This window comes from Perca fluviatilis, chromosome 4 (assembly GCF_010015445.1).
Source record: "Perca fluviatilis chromosome 4, GENO_Pfluv_1.0, whole genome shotgun sequence".
NCBI classification, from domain to species: Eukaryota; Metazoa; Chordata; class Actinopteri; order Perciformes; family Percidae; genus Perca; species Perca fluviatilis.
The window spans coordinates 36,744,906-36,759,679 of NC_053115.1; the positions used below are offsets into that span (position 1 = coordinate 36,744,906).

At 41.9% G+C, this 14,774-nt stretch overlaps 1 protein-coding gene across 2 annotated transcripts in view; it reads right to left on the reverse strand.

Moving 5' to 3' along the window:
- Positions 1-4,502: 4,502 nt before the first annotated feature.
- ptprga (protein tyrosine phosphatase receptor type Ga) overlaps positions 4,503-14,774 on the reverse strand; it is a 538,553-nt gene continuing 528,281 nt past the window's right edge. For both annotated transcript variants that reach the window (XM_039797848.1, XM_039797847.1), the window contains exons 23-29: positions 14,409-14,502; positions 13,510-13,586; positions 11,478-11,606; positions 10,238-10,384; positions 9,080-9,222; positions 7,107-7,242; positions 4,503-6,013 (exon numbers count right to left, since the gene is read on the reverse strand). In XM_039797848.1, the coding sequence (XP_039653782.1) occupies positions 5,864-6,013; positions 7,107-7,242; positions 9,080-9,222; positions 10,238-10,384; positions 11,478-11,606; positions 13,510-13,586; positions 14,409-14,502 (876 nt within the window). In that variant the 3' untranslated portion in view covers positions 4,503-5,863. The remainder of the gene's footprint in view (positions 6,014-7,106; positions 7,243-9,079; positions 9,223-10,237; positions 10,385-11,477; positions 11,607-13,509; positions 13,587-14,408; positions 14,503-14,774) is intronic.

The following is a 14,774-nucleotide window of genomic DNA, read 5'->3' on the forward strand; positions in this document are numbered from 1 at the left end:
GGAAAAGAAGAAAGGGACGGTTGGGTTTAAGAAAACAATAACGGGCCGCAGGACAACAACGGCACAGTTGGGTTTAGTAAAAGAAGAAAGTTGGGTTGGGTTTAGGAAACGTGACACGCGGGACATGATCCCTGGTCTCCTGGGTGAAAGTCCATTCATACTACTCGCTACCGTAGTCGCTCTTAATGCTACGTCATCTTCTCATTGAGAATCGTGCTGTGATCACGAAAGATGCTTCCCATTGAAATAAATTAGTTTAAAAAAACGTGCTGACCATCACGAAAAAAATTAGATAAACGTGTTTGTGTACACAAATCAAATTTACATGACCATTTCACAAACTGCCGTGAGACTGGGCTGGACTAGCACTAGCACGTTATTTCATACAGTAGCTAGCATGTTCAGCGTTAGCTCAGCAGCAACAGTTGCTCACCAATTTGGCACGTGCCACTTTCTGGTGTGACCGGGCCCTTGGGCAAAGTGTATATTTCAGAAAAACCTTTAAAAAAAATATATATGTTTTGTAGATGTCTCCCTAAAAGTTGGACATTTTAGCTCGTATTGCCCCTTAATTCGACAGAAGATAACACGGCTAATGGTGTATAACAAATACTGCATGTAAGGACTTTAATGCCTAAGTTAAAGCAAACAGATACTACAATGAAAACTGAAGCTAATTACTATAAGGACATATACAAATACAGCTATAGTGGGAGGGGGAGAAAGGGGGGTTGGGCATCCAGTCAGGAGAGAGAGAAATCGGCAAAAGAGAGAGAAAAGCTTGATTAACATCTTTTTCTGCACGGGATTCAAGTCTTTGGTAAAAGTAAAAAAAAAAAAAAAAAAAATCTAAATACATTTCCCCCCCCCCCTCGCATTGACACATTATCTGTTTTGTGCTGTGTGAAAAAAACACTTTCACATTTTCATTCAAATTGCAAAACCACAAGTGTCATTTCACGCCACTGGTACGGTACAGAATATTATCAAAATCAGCTGCTAAATTAGAACATCCGGATGTCAAAGAAATGTATACGTGTGGAAATAATGTGTGTGTGTGTGTGTGTGTGTGCGTGTGTGCATGTGAGGGGTTACTGCAGCTGAAGCAGGAAACATTTCAGACTCGGCTCTTTGCTCGTAGGCCACAAAACCACAAAAAATAAATAAATACATCTCTGGAGAAATAAAGGGAGTGTGGAACGGAAACTATATGTACACAAGGCCTTGGGAGGTCGGAGTGGGTGATCACACGTCTGTCAGCGAGCACGGATCTGGAACCTGTGGACCTCCACCTGTCCTGTTTTCTCCAAAATGCAGTTTTTGCTAGTCGATCACTTTCATAACACACAGTGGACACAGATTGTGTAAAATGAGCGCTTGTTTTCTTGTGACATAAAATAAATTAGCCTCTCAGGTGTGTGTACTATATGGCAGGTAAATCAGATCTGGTCAAAGCCCTGGGTTTAATGTCATTGTGGAATCTGGTGATGAAAACACCAGTGTAAGGTAAGACAGCGTACGTTTCTGCGTGGTTACGGCTGGTTTTAGGAGAAGAGCAAAAGTTTTTCAGGCCACATGGTCAATGAGTATTGTCTACCTTTAAGAAAGCCACTAGGACAGCAGTAGAATTTGATGGAACTAACCCTAAAGCCCAGTTCAGACTAAAGATTTGCGACGAGACAAAACCGTTTAAGAACGTCGCAGTGTAAAGTTTCAGCGGTCTGAACCGGCCCGTCTCAGCTCGAATCCAGCCAGCTGATGGTTTCGCTGCGACTCAGCTGTTCAAGTCACAGAGGCTGGTTTTAGAACGTAAGGGACATCACCTGTTTCAACAGCCAATAGAGAAGTCAGCTATAAACTATAGAAATAAAATGATCCATAACTCATTTTATTTTTGTTACAAACAGCTGGTCGAAATGGCCGAGTTTTAGACGGAGCCTCAACGACCACCCGAAAACACGATAACGTTATAGACCAATTTGGAGTGTATGTCACAGTGACGTCACTGCAACATTACTATGCATATGTAGAATACTATTTATTAATTTACAAGTGCAATACATCACAAAGTTGTACGGACAAATTATTTATTCTGTTTGTATATATATATTCATAGAGCTCTATTTATTACCCTGTCTATATGTGTTTTTAAAAGGAGCCAGGCCCATAATTTTGTTCATGCTTTACATTTCTGTGTTTTGCTGAATGACAAAAGGAATCTGGAATCTTAAAGAATTTATTGTAACACAATGGACGTTTTGGGCAGCGCCCTCACTGAGGAAGGGCGCTGCCCGAAACGTCCGTTGTGTGGTAGTCTATATCCACGACGCTCCACTTCCGGGATTGTTCAGGTGCCGCTGGAAATTCCGCCTGATGTCTTTCATTTTGGCCGGATGTCCGTTACCTTCCTCTTCCTTTTTGTTGACGTTATAAACCCCGGTGGATTTCTGAGGACTATGGTTAACTGCTCCTCAGATCTCTGCAGGGTAAATCCAGACAGCTAGCTAGACTATCTGTCCAATCTGAGTTTTCTGTTGCATGACTAAAACAACTTTTGAACGTACACACATTCCACCAAAACTAGTTCCTTCCCGAGGCTATTTTGCAGCTGCGCCGTGGCTCCGTCCGGCACTTAGCACCGCCCAAGACGATTGTGATTGGTTTAAAGAAATGCCAATAAATCAGAGCACAATCTTCTCCTATCCCGGAATGCTGTGTGGACTTGCCAGACCCTCCTCCGCAGCGCTGTGAAGGAAGGTCTGGCTATCCGAGACTAGCTGTCCTAGCAGGGGTGTTTATGACTATTCACTTTTCGGATCCAGCACCCAGCCTTCAAAGCTTTCAAAGTATTCTATATTGTCTAACCAGTTAGCTTAAAGTTAAAGGATAAGTCTGTCAATATTCTAAAAATGTTTTTATTGTCAACAAATCCAAAGATGATGAAATATGTGTATATCTGCTATGTCTCAATGTGTTTTAATCTGCAGTTAAAGATAGTCCCCAGCAAGCTCACTATTTCCTCCTGCTGGAGCAATGTTTGCTAAAAATGACAGTGCCTAGTTGTTTTAGGAAACTAAAGAGTGTTTTCTTTTTAAATAACACACATTTCTTTAAAGGGTAACGTCTTGAGTAGAAATAAATGTGCCACATGCAGGGCAGGGAAATATGCTAGTATTGAGACTAAACAATATTTCTGCCTTTTCGGCCTTTTCATAGGAAATCCCTCCATCATCAAATCCCTTTTCACATTTTTGTCATATTATCGAAGTGAGGAAAGAAAGCAAAATATGCTAAAAGCAAAACCCACCTTTAACTTTAACTAGTTTTAGCTGCAATTTAACAATGTAACATAAATGATGAGGCAGCTCGGTTTTCGTTAAAATAAAGTAAGCCATTACTATTAGACTAATTAATATATCACTACTGTCTTTTGTGAAATTTAGCCACACCTGAGCATTACATGTTGTAAACATTGTAGGCCTACATGGGAGTTGGTACAGGCAGTGTAGATTGTATATGAGAAGTTCATAATGTCAGTGAAGTCATTAGTGGAATGAAAAAGCACGTTTCTTAACAAACTCCCGCTCTTCATGTAGCAGCTTGTTGTCATTCATCAGAAAATACATTACAAATACAGTTATGGTAGTCAAAGCACTGGCTTTAGACTTCCAATCTGCAAATTAGAAAAATCTAATGGGAACAATTTTCTTGTCAGATTCTCCATTCATGCACCATGTGCAAATATCAAAGAAGTAACCTACTATATGTCATGTTATGAACCTAAAGACCATTTAAAGCTGAAGAGAGTTATGAAACAGTTTTTACTCTGTCCAGACGACAAACCGTAAGTGGAAATAAAATGAAAAGATTTAAACATTTGAAAAATCAAAACCCACTGCAGTGAGACCAGTCAAATCTGGACTAGACTAACACTGAGAACCCAAAGACTGTCTTAAACCCCGTTTCAGATTTCTAAAACCTAACCAACTTGTTGCATAGAGCTTGTTGTTTTTGAGTCTGCTGTCCCAATGCAGATCATACTGATTCAACCCTGTAATGACACACACACACACACACAAACACACACACACAAACACACACACGCACACACACGCACGCATACACACACACACACACTCACACACACAGGTACAGGCCTCTGTGTTCTTTATCCGTGCTTGTCTGTCAGAATGAATTTTATGACAAAAAACAAACCCTTTAAAAACATGATTTTCAAAAAGAATGGCAATGTCGTATCGTTGCATCACCTGTTTTTTTTAGTTTTTCAAATGTTTGAAATGTAAAATCACTACCGGTGGTGTTTTTCATGTGTGTATTTGTGTGTGAGTTGAGGTGACGTAGCAGCATACAAGAACGCAGAGGGCCGAGGGAGTCCGCTTCCAGATAGATGGCTGTGAATCAGCTGCGAGTACCGGAGCGCTCAACTATCGGCCGCGCTGGAAATCAACCGGCCACAAAGGACGTGTACAAAAATCACAAAGTTATTATGATAAGGATATATTTATATATGTATACATACAGTATTTCCATATATTAAAAAGCATAATATGAATTGTACAAAGAAATAATAATAAAACTTCACAGTAGCAGTCACCTTAGGTATTCTAACATGGGTGTGACTCGCTAATAAAGAGGGAGTGTGACAAGAAAAAAAGGCAAAAAAACAAACAAAAAATTTAACGGTATAGGATTGGGCATCGAGAACCGGTTCCAACTTGGAATCGTTTAAAAAATAAAAATAAATCGCGATTCCAATGGAATCGTTTTTTATTGGTGTTGTTTGGAATCGTTTGGAAAATTTGGGTTTCGAATCCAATCGTCGGTTCCAAATCTAACACACGCAAGTTTGGGTTTCTGTAGCGACCTCCGTACTTCTAGGCGCTTGTTGCGTTGCAGCCATGGAGCACGGTAAGCGGCGCTCTAGTGTGGCTTTATTTTACGTTGGAAAAAGCCAGGGAAAACTGTAAATCACCACTGAATCAAAATAAGATGTTCCTCTTATCTTGGAAATAAGGATGTGGCCCATTTCAACTCCACCCTCAAAGAATCGGAATTGATAAGAACCGGAATCGGAAGGAAGAATCGCAATTGGAATCAGAATTGTTCACATCAGAACGATGCCCAACCCTACTGAACGGTAAAGAGGAAACTACTCACTAAAAACAAGCGCTACTTGTCTGTGGCAATAGGTTCCAAGATCTCGGTTCTTGTGATAAATGAGTGGTAATATGAGTAGGATAGGTGAGCAGGGGCGGAGGAGGTCACGCTGAGCTGAAGTCAAACAGCAATTTTGTTACTGAGGCAGAGAGTCGGTGCCTTCCTCCGTCCACTGACTGTCTTTAAATCAACTGGTAGCTGGCAGGCAGAACAATGTCCTTCACAGAAGCAGTTGATTCAATAAGGGGCCAAAGCCATGGAATGTCGAAAAAAAAAGACACCAAAAATCAGAGCTCGAGCGAAGAAAAGCCAAGTGAGTCAGCTTTAGTATAGGCAGTAACACTGCCGTTGTATAGTGCAAACAAGAAAAGACAGAAAAGTGTTTCTCGTTGCCTACCGACCGACGCCGTCGTCAAACTCAAAAACGCAGGTGCAAACCCTTCAGTAGGAGAACATTAAGACATAAAATGGCGAAAAAAATAAATATCAAAAACTTTTTATCAGTGTAAAAAAGTAATCAGGTTATTCGTTTTAACCAAGAGTCTGGCAAAAAGGCCTCAAAAAGTCTCGTCCACAAGGGTTCCTTGACGTTTTACAAATGTAAGTGGCTCCTTTCTGGCGCTCCGAGAGCCACCAGACGCCCTCTGATCTGCTAAGCTCCGGGGGGCCCCCTGAAGGGCCTCTCTCACACCAGGGACTCCATGCTCTCTGCCTGGTCAGACTGGTCGGACATGGACGCCATGGTCCCATTACTGTCCCCGGCCAGAACGAATGAGCCTTTGTCCTTGGAGCTAACGAGGCTGAGCAGAGATGTGTATAGGTACTGGTACTGGTCCTGGGAGCCCATCAGTGAAGACAGAGAGAGAGAGAGAGAGAGAGGGGAACAGGTCAGAACTATATAATATACGTATGATAGAGATGGACCAATTATTGATCGTTTTTTTGGCAGATTATCTTTATCTGCGTTTTATTTGCCTGATAACCGATAAAGTTAATTTGGTAACACTTTACTTGAAGGTATCTACATAAGAGTGTCATGAACACATGACACTGTCATGACACAGTCATGACACATGAACCCTATCCCTAACATGTTAGGGTTAGGGTTCATGTGTTCCTCTGCTTCGGTTTCACTCACCAATGAGTCTGACTTAATGTCCCGCCCACAATACTATCTGACTCTCTTTGACTGTGTTTTTCACTGTACTACAACTACTATTAATTGACATCGGTATCAGCCTCGAAAAAACAGTATTGGTCGATCCCTACTGTATGACAGCCGAGCCATATCCTGTAGTTCAGCGGTGTTGAACTCAATTTTACTAAAGGGCCACACTGGAAATGAGAATCACAATAAGGGCCAGACATGTTTAGACAAATATATTTGACCGTATTACTGCATGTTTCATATAGCTTTCTCACTTACAGTTTGGCCGACAAAGGTCAGGAAAAAAGTTCCTTATCCATCATAGAATTTAGCAAAGCACGAAAAACTATGATTACATTTTTAAAAGCAATTAAGCTACCACACAGCCGACTCACAGCAACCTGTTTCACAGCCTGAATATGAAAGCTCTCTGCTTCTGGGGGAATTTCTGAATCTCAAAGTCGGCAAATCTGCCAAATTCTGCTCTGAGTGTCACATAATTACAGTGGGAAAAACAGTTTTCTGTCTTTTTGGTTTGGTGTGCAACCTACATTTTATCTATCACTGCACATGAATATCCCCTCTTTGGGGATAAAGATGAAGTAAAAAAAAGGTCAGCTTCAGCTTTGTGAGGGCTGAAACCCACTCATTGCTGCTTGCAGCTTTATTTGTTGGATCATTACAAATACTTGCTTCAGTCTGTTGACCATAAAAAAGGTTTGAAGCCGGAATCGCGGCTTGCAGCTGTATTTGCAGTTGTAGTTGCAGATGTTGGACTCACAATGTCTGTGAAGACTCCGGGCCTCATGAGGTTGATCATCTTGGCCACTTGGTAGACATCGGCGGCCCCCTCGCTCTCCAGCTGCTCAGACAGGGTGGTGAGGGCACATAGCATGCCGGCGGACACTGTTCCCAACCTGAAACACACACAGACACACACACACACAGCCAGGGTCTGGGGTTAGCATGCATCTCCACAATAATACCAGAAAAGCTCTTATAGTATGTTTCTCCGCTGGTTCCTCAACATATCGTTGATTTTGCTGTTTTGACAGCTGAAGCAGTAATCAAAATGAAATCTCTCAACTTTGTAAAGGTGCTGACACACCCACCAGACGGCCGACCCTCGGCAGAAAAGCCAGTCGAGATGATCAGTCGCGTCCCCGAGGTCCAAAGAGTGCCACAGAACACACAAAAAAGACGAGACGAGACGTAATACATCTCTATAACAGCAGGTGGCGCTAATCTGTATTGTTGCCCATGAAATGAAAACCGACAGCTGGTCAGTTTAAAAGATTTTTGTCAGATTTTGAGAGACTGTAGTCACCTCATTCTGCTCCCCATTTCCGGGTGAGTCCCGACGGCCCTGCCGCCGACCGAACATGTCAGGTCGGCCAAAATGAACGCCGACAGCCCCCCCAGGGACACACCGAACAGATTTGCGTCACTGACCTCGCCAGACTGTCTAACGGCCGATAATCGGCTAAGTGTGTCCCAGCTATAAAGCTGACAAATTACAAAAAACTAAAGCTGCTGTTTTGGGCCCATTTCTAAACGTAAATCATTGTCTGAGGCATAATACATAGCTACATTTGATGTCAGCTGACTGTTTTTTTACATCATCACCATCATCAGCATGTGGTGCCTTTATACGGAAGAGGATTAGGGCCATGGGTATAGGCACTTGTAATGACATTTCGAACATGTTAAGAGGCTAAAAGCATGTTTAAAACTTGCCCGGTTTCAGCCTCCTGGGTGCTAACGCTAGCAGGAGGATAACACGGTGTAGGCAACACCGATTGTTTTCGTTTTTCTCGCTACTGACAACAAGATGAACTGTATCTGAGGATGGCTATCTTAGTGACTGCCTTACCTATAGGCCAGTAAGCCTATCATCAGAGGGGATTTATATTTGCTAATAATATGTTGGATTCATGTTAAGATTTCTTCCATCATCCCCACCCACCCCCTAGGGGTCCCGGGCCCTCCTGTTGAAGACCCCTGATTCATAGCAAATGAATACAGCGCAGCCCGGCGTCAGCCTCCCTGGGGAACGCCGGCTCGCCGTCTAAATGTAACGGCTCTCCTCCTCCATTAGCAGCCCTGTCAGGGGCGCAGCACCAACCGCTGCTAACAACCACGCCTGGCTGGATAATGAGCGCGCATACAATTAGGACCAGCCGCCAACTGACAGTCTCTGCGCTGGTGCAAGCCGGCTGCGCCATGGCAACCAGATGAAGTGCTCAATTAGTCACTTTTCTTCTCGAGGATGCGACAAGCAGTCTTCATTATTCTAATGAATAAACATGAGCCGAAGCTGCTGGATCCGTGTCGTTCAAGAACACTGTCTGTCAATACTAAAGACACTTTCATTACGTTTAATTGGCAGTTTTCCTGGGGTACCTGTTGGGGGAGTGAGGGGGTTGGAGGTGCTGTCACTTGTTGTGTAGAAGTTAACCAATATGTCTCTTTCCACATTGTTCTGTACTGGCAGGATAGTCAGGCTGCCAGTGTCTCTATATGCCTGTTTGGGCCATTACGCTTGTTGTTCACACCATTCTGTGTTCACAAAAACATGTATTCACCTGGGAGTCGACACTATGGAACCAATTAATATTGGGGATGACGGACCCAATGACATACAGTGTTATCTACTGTAACTTTGTTTTCACGTAGCTTTTCTAATTTGACACGTCATCATTTGCTGTACCTACTTCATACGAGTCATAAGATTAAATCAAATGTGTGACTGACTCATCGTGGATGATGGTTGGTCCATCGCGGTTGGCCGCCTCCTCTTTGATGACGTTGATGAGCTCGAAGGTGCTGCTGATGGGGGCGTCGGGCTTCGGCCACTTGGGGCACTGAAAGTGCCGAACCTCTAAAACATAGTCATCCTGGTGGACAGTAGAATAGAGAGAGAGAGAGAGAGGTGGGGGGGTTATGGAGCAGATATGAAACCAAGTTATTAAGCAATATAAAAAAATGACATTCTTATAACAATGTAAAGACATAGGAGAATGTAACGATGTAAGATATTCTAAATATATACAGATATTTAAAGCACTATTACAAATGTGTAACTATGAACTAAATAAATCTCTCTTTCTCTCTCTCTCTCTCTCTCTCCATTTTAATTTTAAATTTTTCAATTTCAATTTGCTTTATTGGCATGACAAAAAAAATACATCTGTGTTGCCAAAGCATAAGAACAAACATACATATAAACAACAACAAGGAGTAAATACATCTGATATAATAGTTCATAAAGTGAACAGGATAATTATGATATCATTGCAGATCTTAAACAAAGTCTGTGCATGTCCCTCAAAGGGTACATTGAAACAATAATATAAAAAGAAAAAGATTTGAATAATAAAAATGATAATATATACAATTCTCTACTTATTTTGCCTCATATTGTGGCAGAAGAAGACAATACTCTCTCTCTCTCTCTCTCTCTCTCTCTCTCTCTCTCTCTCTCAAATTCTAAATGCTTTATTGGCATTAATGTCAGAAAAACAATATTGCCAAAGCATTAACGATAATAAAATTCAAAAATAATAAAATGACAAAATACATACATACATACAATGCACTGAGTAAACTAAAATATACAGTATACATTTAAAAATAAAAACAAATTAAAGAAAACAAGAATATTTTATAGAAAAAAATATCTGCGTGTGTGTGTGCGATAATTTATTTATTTAGGGTCAATAAAAAACTGTATACAACAGTATATTAATTTAAAATCGTGTTGTGTGTCTCCCTCTCTCTCTTACACACACACACACGCATGCACGCACACAACACACACACACACACACACACACACACACACACACACACACACACACACACACACACACACACACACACACACAATCTCTCTCTCTCTCTCTGAGTTACCTGCGTTGCTTCCAGGATGAAGTCGTGGATGCTGATCTGCTCCTCATTGGACAGGCAGAGTCGGTCTTTACTGATGAGGGTGACAGTGAACGCCTCACAGTTCATGGCCTCCTCCCGACTGGGCCAGTACACAAACTCATCCTCTGCCTGCACAAGAGAGCGCAGAGAGCGTTTCACTACTGTGTCCATTCACTCACTTCACGTAACGTGTCCCAGGATACACTGTCACTGTAGCATATCTTGTGTAAAATACACAGTATATTCTAGTGGGGGAAAAGGTTCACTCAACGCAACATTTGGACTGAAATGTCCACTTTGTGTGAACATTATTCACAGTTGTCTTGCAGTCCCAGTTTTGTGAAGCGGCCTCCTGCTGCTTCCCACCTCTGGTGCATCAAACCCAAGAGCAGTAGTGGAAGAAGTATTCAGATCCTTTACTTCAGTAAAAGTACTAAGTAAGTAAGTATCGTCATCATCATCAGGAAAATGTAGTTAAAGTATTAAAAGTAAAAGTACTCAATGCAGAAAAACCCTCCCATTTTAGAAAGTGGAAAGGATCCAAACAGTTGTGAGTTTAATGGTCTAATAATATCAGCTGGACTTGTAGGCCGTTATATTGTTGGCTAGTTTCATTTAGAATAAAACATCAGATTTTATAAACTACTATGTGTTTTATGTGTAAAAATGTGTAAAGTAACTACAAACTAAAGCTGTCAGATGAATGTACAAAGTACAATATTGCTCTCTGAAATGTAGCGGAGTAGAAGTAGAAAGTGGCATGTAAAGAAAAAGACTTAAGTAAAGTAAAAGTACCTCAACATTTGTATTTAAGTACATTACTTGAGTAAATGTACTCAGTTACATTCCACCACTGCCCATGAGTCACTGAATCTGGACTAGTTGGATCTTCTACCATTCCTGCAGAATCTTTGTCCCAGGCTGATGACGCATGGTCAGGGTCCTTTGCCGTTTGTTATTGACGTGTCATATCTAAACGCGCTTGGTCGGGACTCTTGGCGTCACTTTTTGTCAGCAACGGAGCAATCCCGGAAGTGGATCGTCGTGGATATAGACTAAAGCAAGTATATCTCGATTATCTCTGTGATTCATAATACTTTAAACACCGGCTTAGAGGGCAGAAATTGCAGGTTTGCACATGCTTGTTAAAGTGGTAGATGGCACTAATAACTGCCCATAGTGTATGTGTGTGTGTGTGTGTGTGTGTGTGTGTGTTTCCTACCAGTCCATGGCTGGCAGGCAGCATAACAATAATTTGTGCATTGTGGTCCCAGATCATTCTCCAGAAGTCTCTTGTGGTGTGAGGCAGGGGATGCTGAGTAATAATGAACTCATTACTCCGGTAGTAACCCTGTAAAAAAACACAAAGAAAATACATAAAAAACACAACCGGTCAGTGGAAGAGGTACAGCACATTCATTTGGATTCAAAATTTTAGCGTTAACATTACTGAGTACATCACCAGCTCATCATCAGAGAGTCATCTACACTGTTGGGATTTGGCTTCATTTTAAAGGACTAAACTGAGCTTTGAGGGGAAATCTCATTTTGTATGTAACCTGCTGTTGAAAGGAAAATACTGAACTGCTGTTAGCTGACCCAGGGGGCGGGGCTAGAAGGGGGGCACGGGGTGGCACATCAAGGTCAGTTTACCAGTCACGGAGAGCACTACTCAGCCTGCTGAGTCATGTATTTTGTGGTTCTGGAGGCGCTTTTTTTTTCCAACTCTGAGGAAATGTCATCATGGAATCATCAGGGCTATCTCGGCTGAGCTTTAGACTTCAAAGTGTTAATGGAAAGCCTGTATTACACACTGGGTGATGAAGTAGAAGTCTCCATGGTTACTAGAAACCAAGACTTGATTGGTGTGATTCTCATATCTGTATCTCAATATGTGCAATACCTTAATGGTTCTCAGTGGACTAAAAGTCAGCATATCTCAGCCTCTGTTGCTTTTCTAAATCCATCTTTTCCCCTGACTTTATGAAAGTTAAAGGAGCAGTCCCTGATTTTTATACAGCAACCCAAAATCTCCACATATCTCACACTTGATGTTCTGAAATTTAGAGATGCAGTAGGTAAGAATTCTAAAACGAACTTTCTGTCATATTTGCTGAAACTGACCCTATGTTCCAGTAGAACTACATGAAGCATGTAATTAAAAAAAAATCTGGCTCCTCTGGAACCGTCTACAGTCTGTAGTGTGATTTGCAAAAATCCACAGCTCCCTGTTCAGATGCACCAATCAGGGCCGGGGGCGATGTCTAACTGCGTGTCAATCACTGCTCATGCACATGCATTCATTCTACCTTGTGGGGGGAGGGGCTTAGGAGCCCATTTTGGGCTTTAGCGGAAAGGGGGTAGGGACCGAGAAGTTGTTGATGTTCAAATTTTTTGGCTAAGTCCTGGATCTTCACAATCCTAGCACCTTTAACTAGGAGCTGTGTTGAGCCAATATCAACATGAGCTGCGAGAGCATTTTGGGATTTAGGCATCACTAAAACAAAAATGTATATTTAAAAGACACAGCCGGTGATACCGACTGAGTGTTTACTGACTAAATAACCTGAGATTTGAGACGAGACGAGCCGGTCTGCAGCGTTCTAAGACCTGCCAGTTCACACAAATGCGACGAGACGGTGTATCATCTCCATAACAACGACTCTTTGCTCTTCTGTTCTAACTTCCGACTTTTAGGATTTTTGTAGCTGGATTTGTTTCGTCTAAATATGAATGTGGATAACGTTAGTGATAGTGAGATGCTTGCTACAGTTTTATTTCTCTGATTCACTGCTTTGTTCTAACGCCGCTGGGCACTCCCTCTCTTCAGTCACTCTCTAGCTCACTTGACCATATAACATTACCGTAATTTCGGGCGGTCATTGAGGCTCCGTCTGAAACTCTGCCATTTCGCCCAAAAAATCTAAAGTAAAATGGATTATGGATCATTTTACTTCTGATGCGTGTCCTCAGAAGTTAACGCTACGCAAGATGCAATGTGCACATAAACGGTAGGACATTGCAGAGAGAAACGTACTGGCCATTGTCACGACGTGCTTGATTTAGGCAGGTGTGTCTTAGCTGAGACGGGCCGGTTCAGACCGCTGCAACTTTTCCCTGTGACGTTCTAAAACGGGTTTGTCTCGTCGCGAATCTTTGGTCTCTGGGGGTCTGGGCTTAACCTTCCTCTGAATCAAAACATCAGCGAGAGACCAGAAAGAGCAAGGATTGACAGAAGAAGAAGAAGTGCTGACCATGATGTAAGAGGCATTAATGTAGTCGGTGCCTTTGATGCCGGGCAAAGGTGCTAGGCCCACCCTCGCTCGCTCCGCTGCACACAGAGAGACAGAGACAGAGGGGGAGGAAGAATAGCCATTTAACAGGTTATCAGAACAGACCAATCACAGTAAGAGGCCACTAAGTGTGCATTCATTGGTCCTTTTGCTGGTAGTAGTTGAGTGTAGACAGTTGTTGGTGATATAGAGAAGTGTGCAACAGCCAGTGACTGTGTAAATCAGGGGTCGTCAACATTGTTTAAGCCAAGGACCCCTTAACTGAAAGAGAGACGGAGCAGAGACCCCCTATACATATATTGTATAAAATGAATTTGCATGTAAAACAATGACGTTGTTTAATGTTAAACATACATGTGGCTAAGTGAATCCCTAAGATGAGCTGTGTCTGTTGATGGCTACCTTAGTGACTATAGGCCAGTAGGCCTATCATCAGTGGGGATTTATATTGCTAATAATATGTTGGATTCATGTTAAGACATTTGAAATTTATAAAAAGAACTTTCAAAAAAAGAATAATTTGGAGGCCCCCTTGCATTGACTCTGAGGACCCCCTAAGGGTCCCAGAGCCTCCTGTTTAAGAACCCTGGTCTAGAGATTGAAATGTATAGTGATGCAGCCTTTTCCTTTTCTATTCATGGGTAAAAAATGATCTCTCTGTATGAAACATCATTGACATTCAGAAATAAGAATCTCTATGTACCATTCTTCTTTATTGGAGATACACTCAAATGTATTCATTGAATAATGCCAGCGGTTTCTAAATGCAGCTGATTGTATTATTTTCTGCTGTTTGGTTATTACTTCCGGAGAGACAGTTTCATTTCAAATGTAATATGGTTCTAGAGTGTAACACTTACACGGCACCACGGAGGAATTTCGATTTTTCTCTTTGTTGCACTCCTTCTGAGCGTTGAAGCATTCCACGAATCTGGCGTTACACTGTGTTACCAACTAAAACACAAAAGAAGAAGAGAAAGTGGGTGGGTTATACTTCGTCAAACTTTTAAATGGCATCACAACACATACGTTATTTGGGGAAACATGCTTTGTATTGTATCTCGATGTCAGGATAGAATTGTACATATTAAAACTATTAAAATCTTTTATTGTGATCAAAATGTATGTATTGATAATGAGCTAGTGATCTAAACTGACTCATGACGAGACTCATTGTTTCGTGTAGGTGGATGGATTGGTGGATGGATGGGTGGGTGGGTGGATAG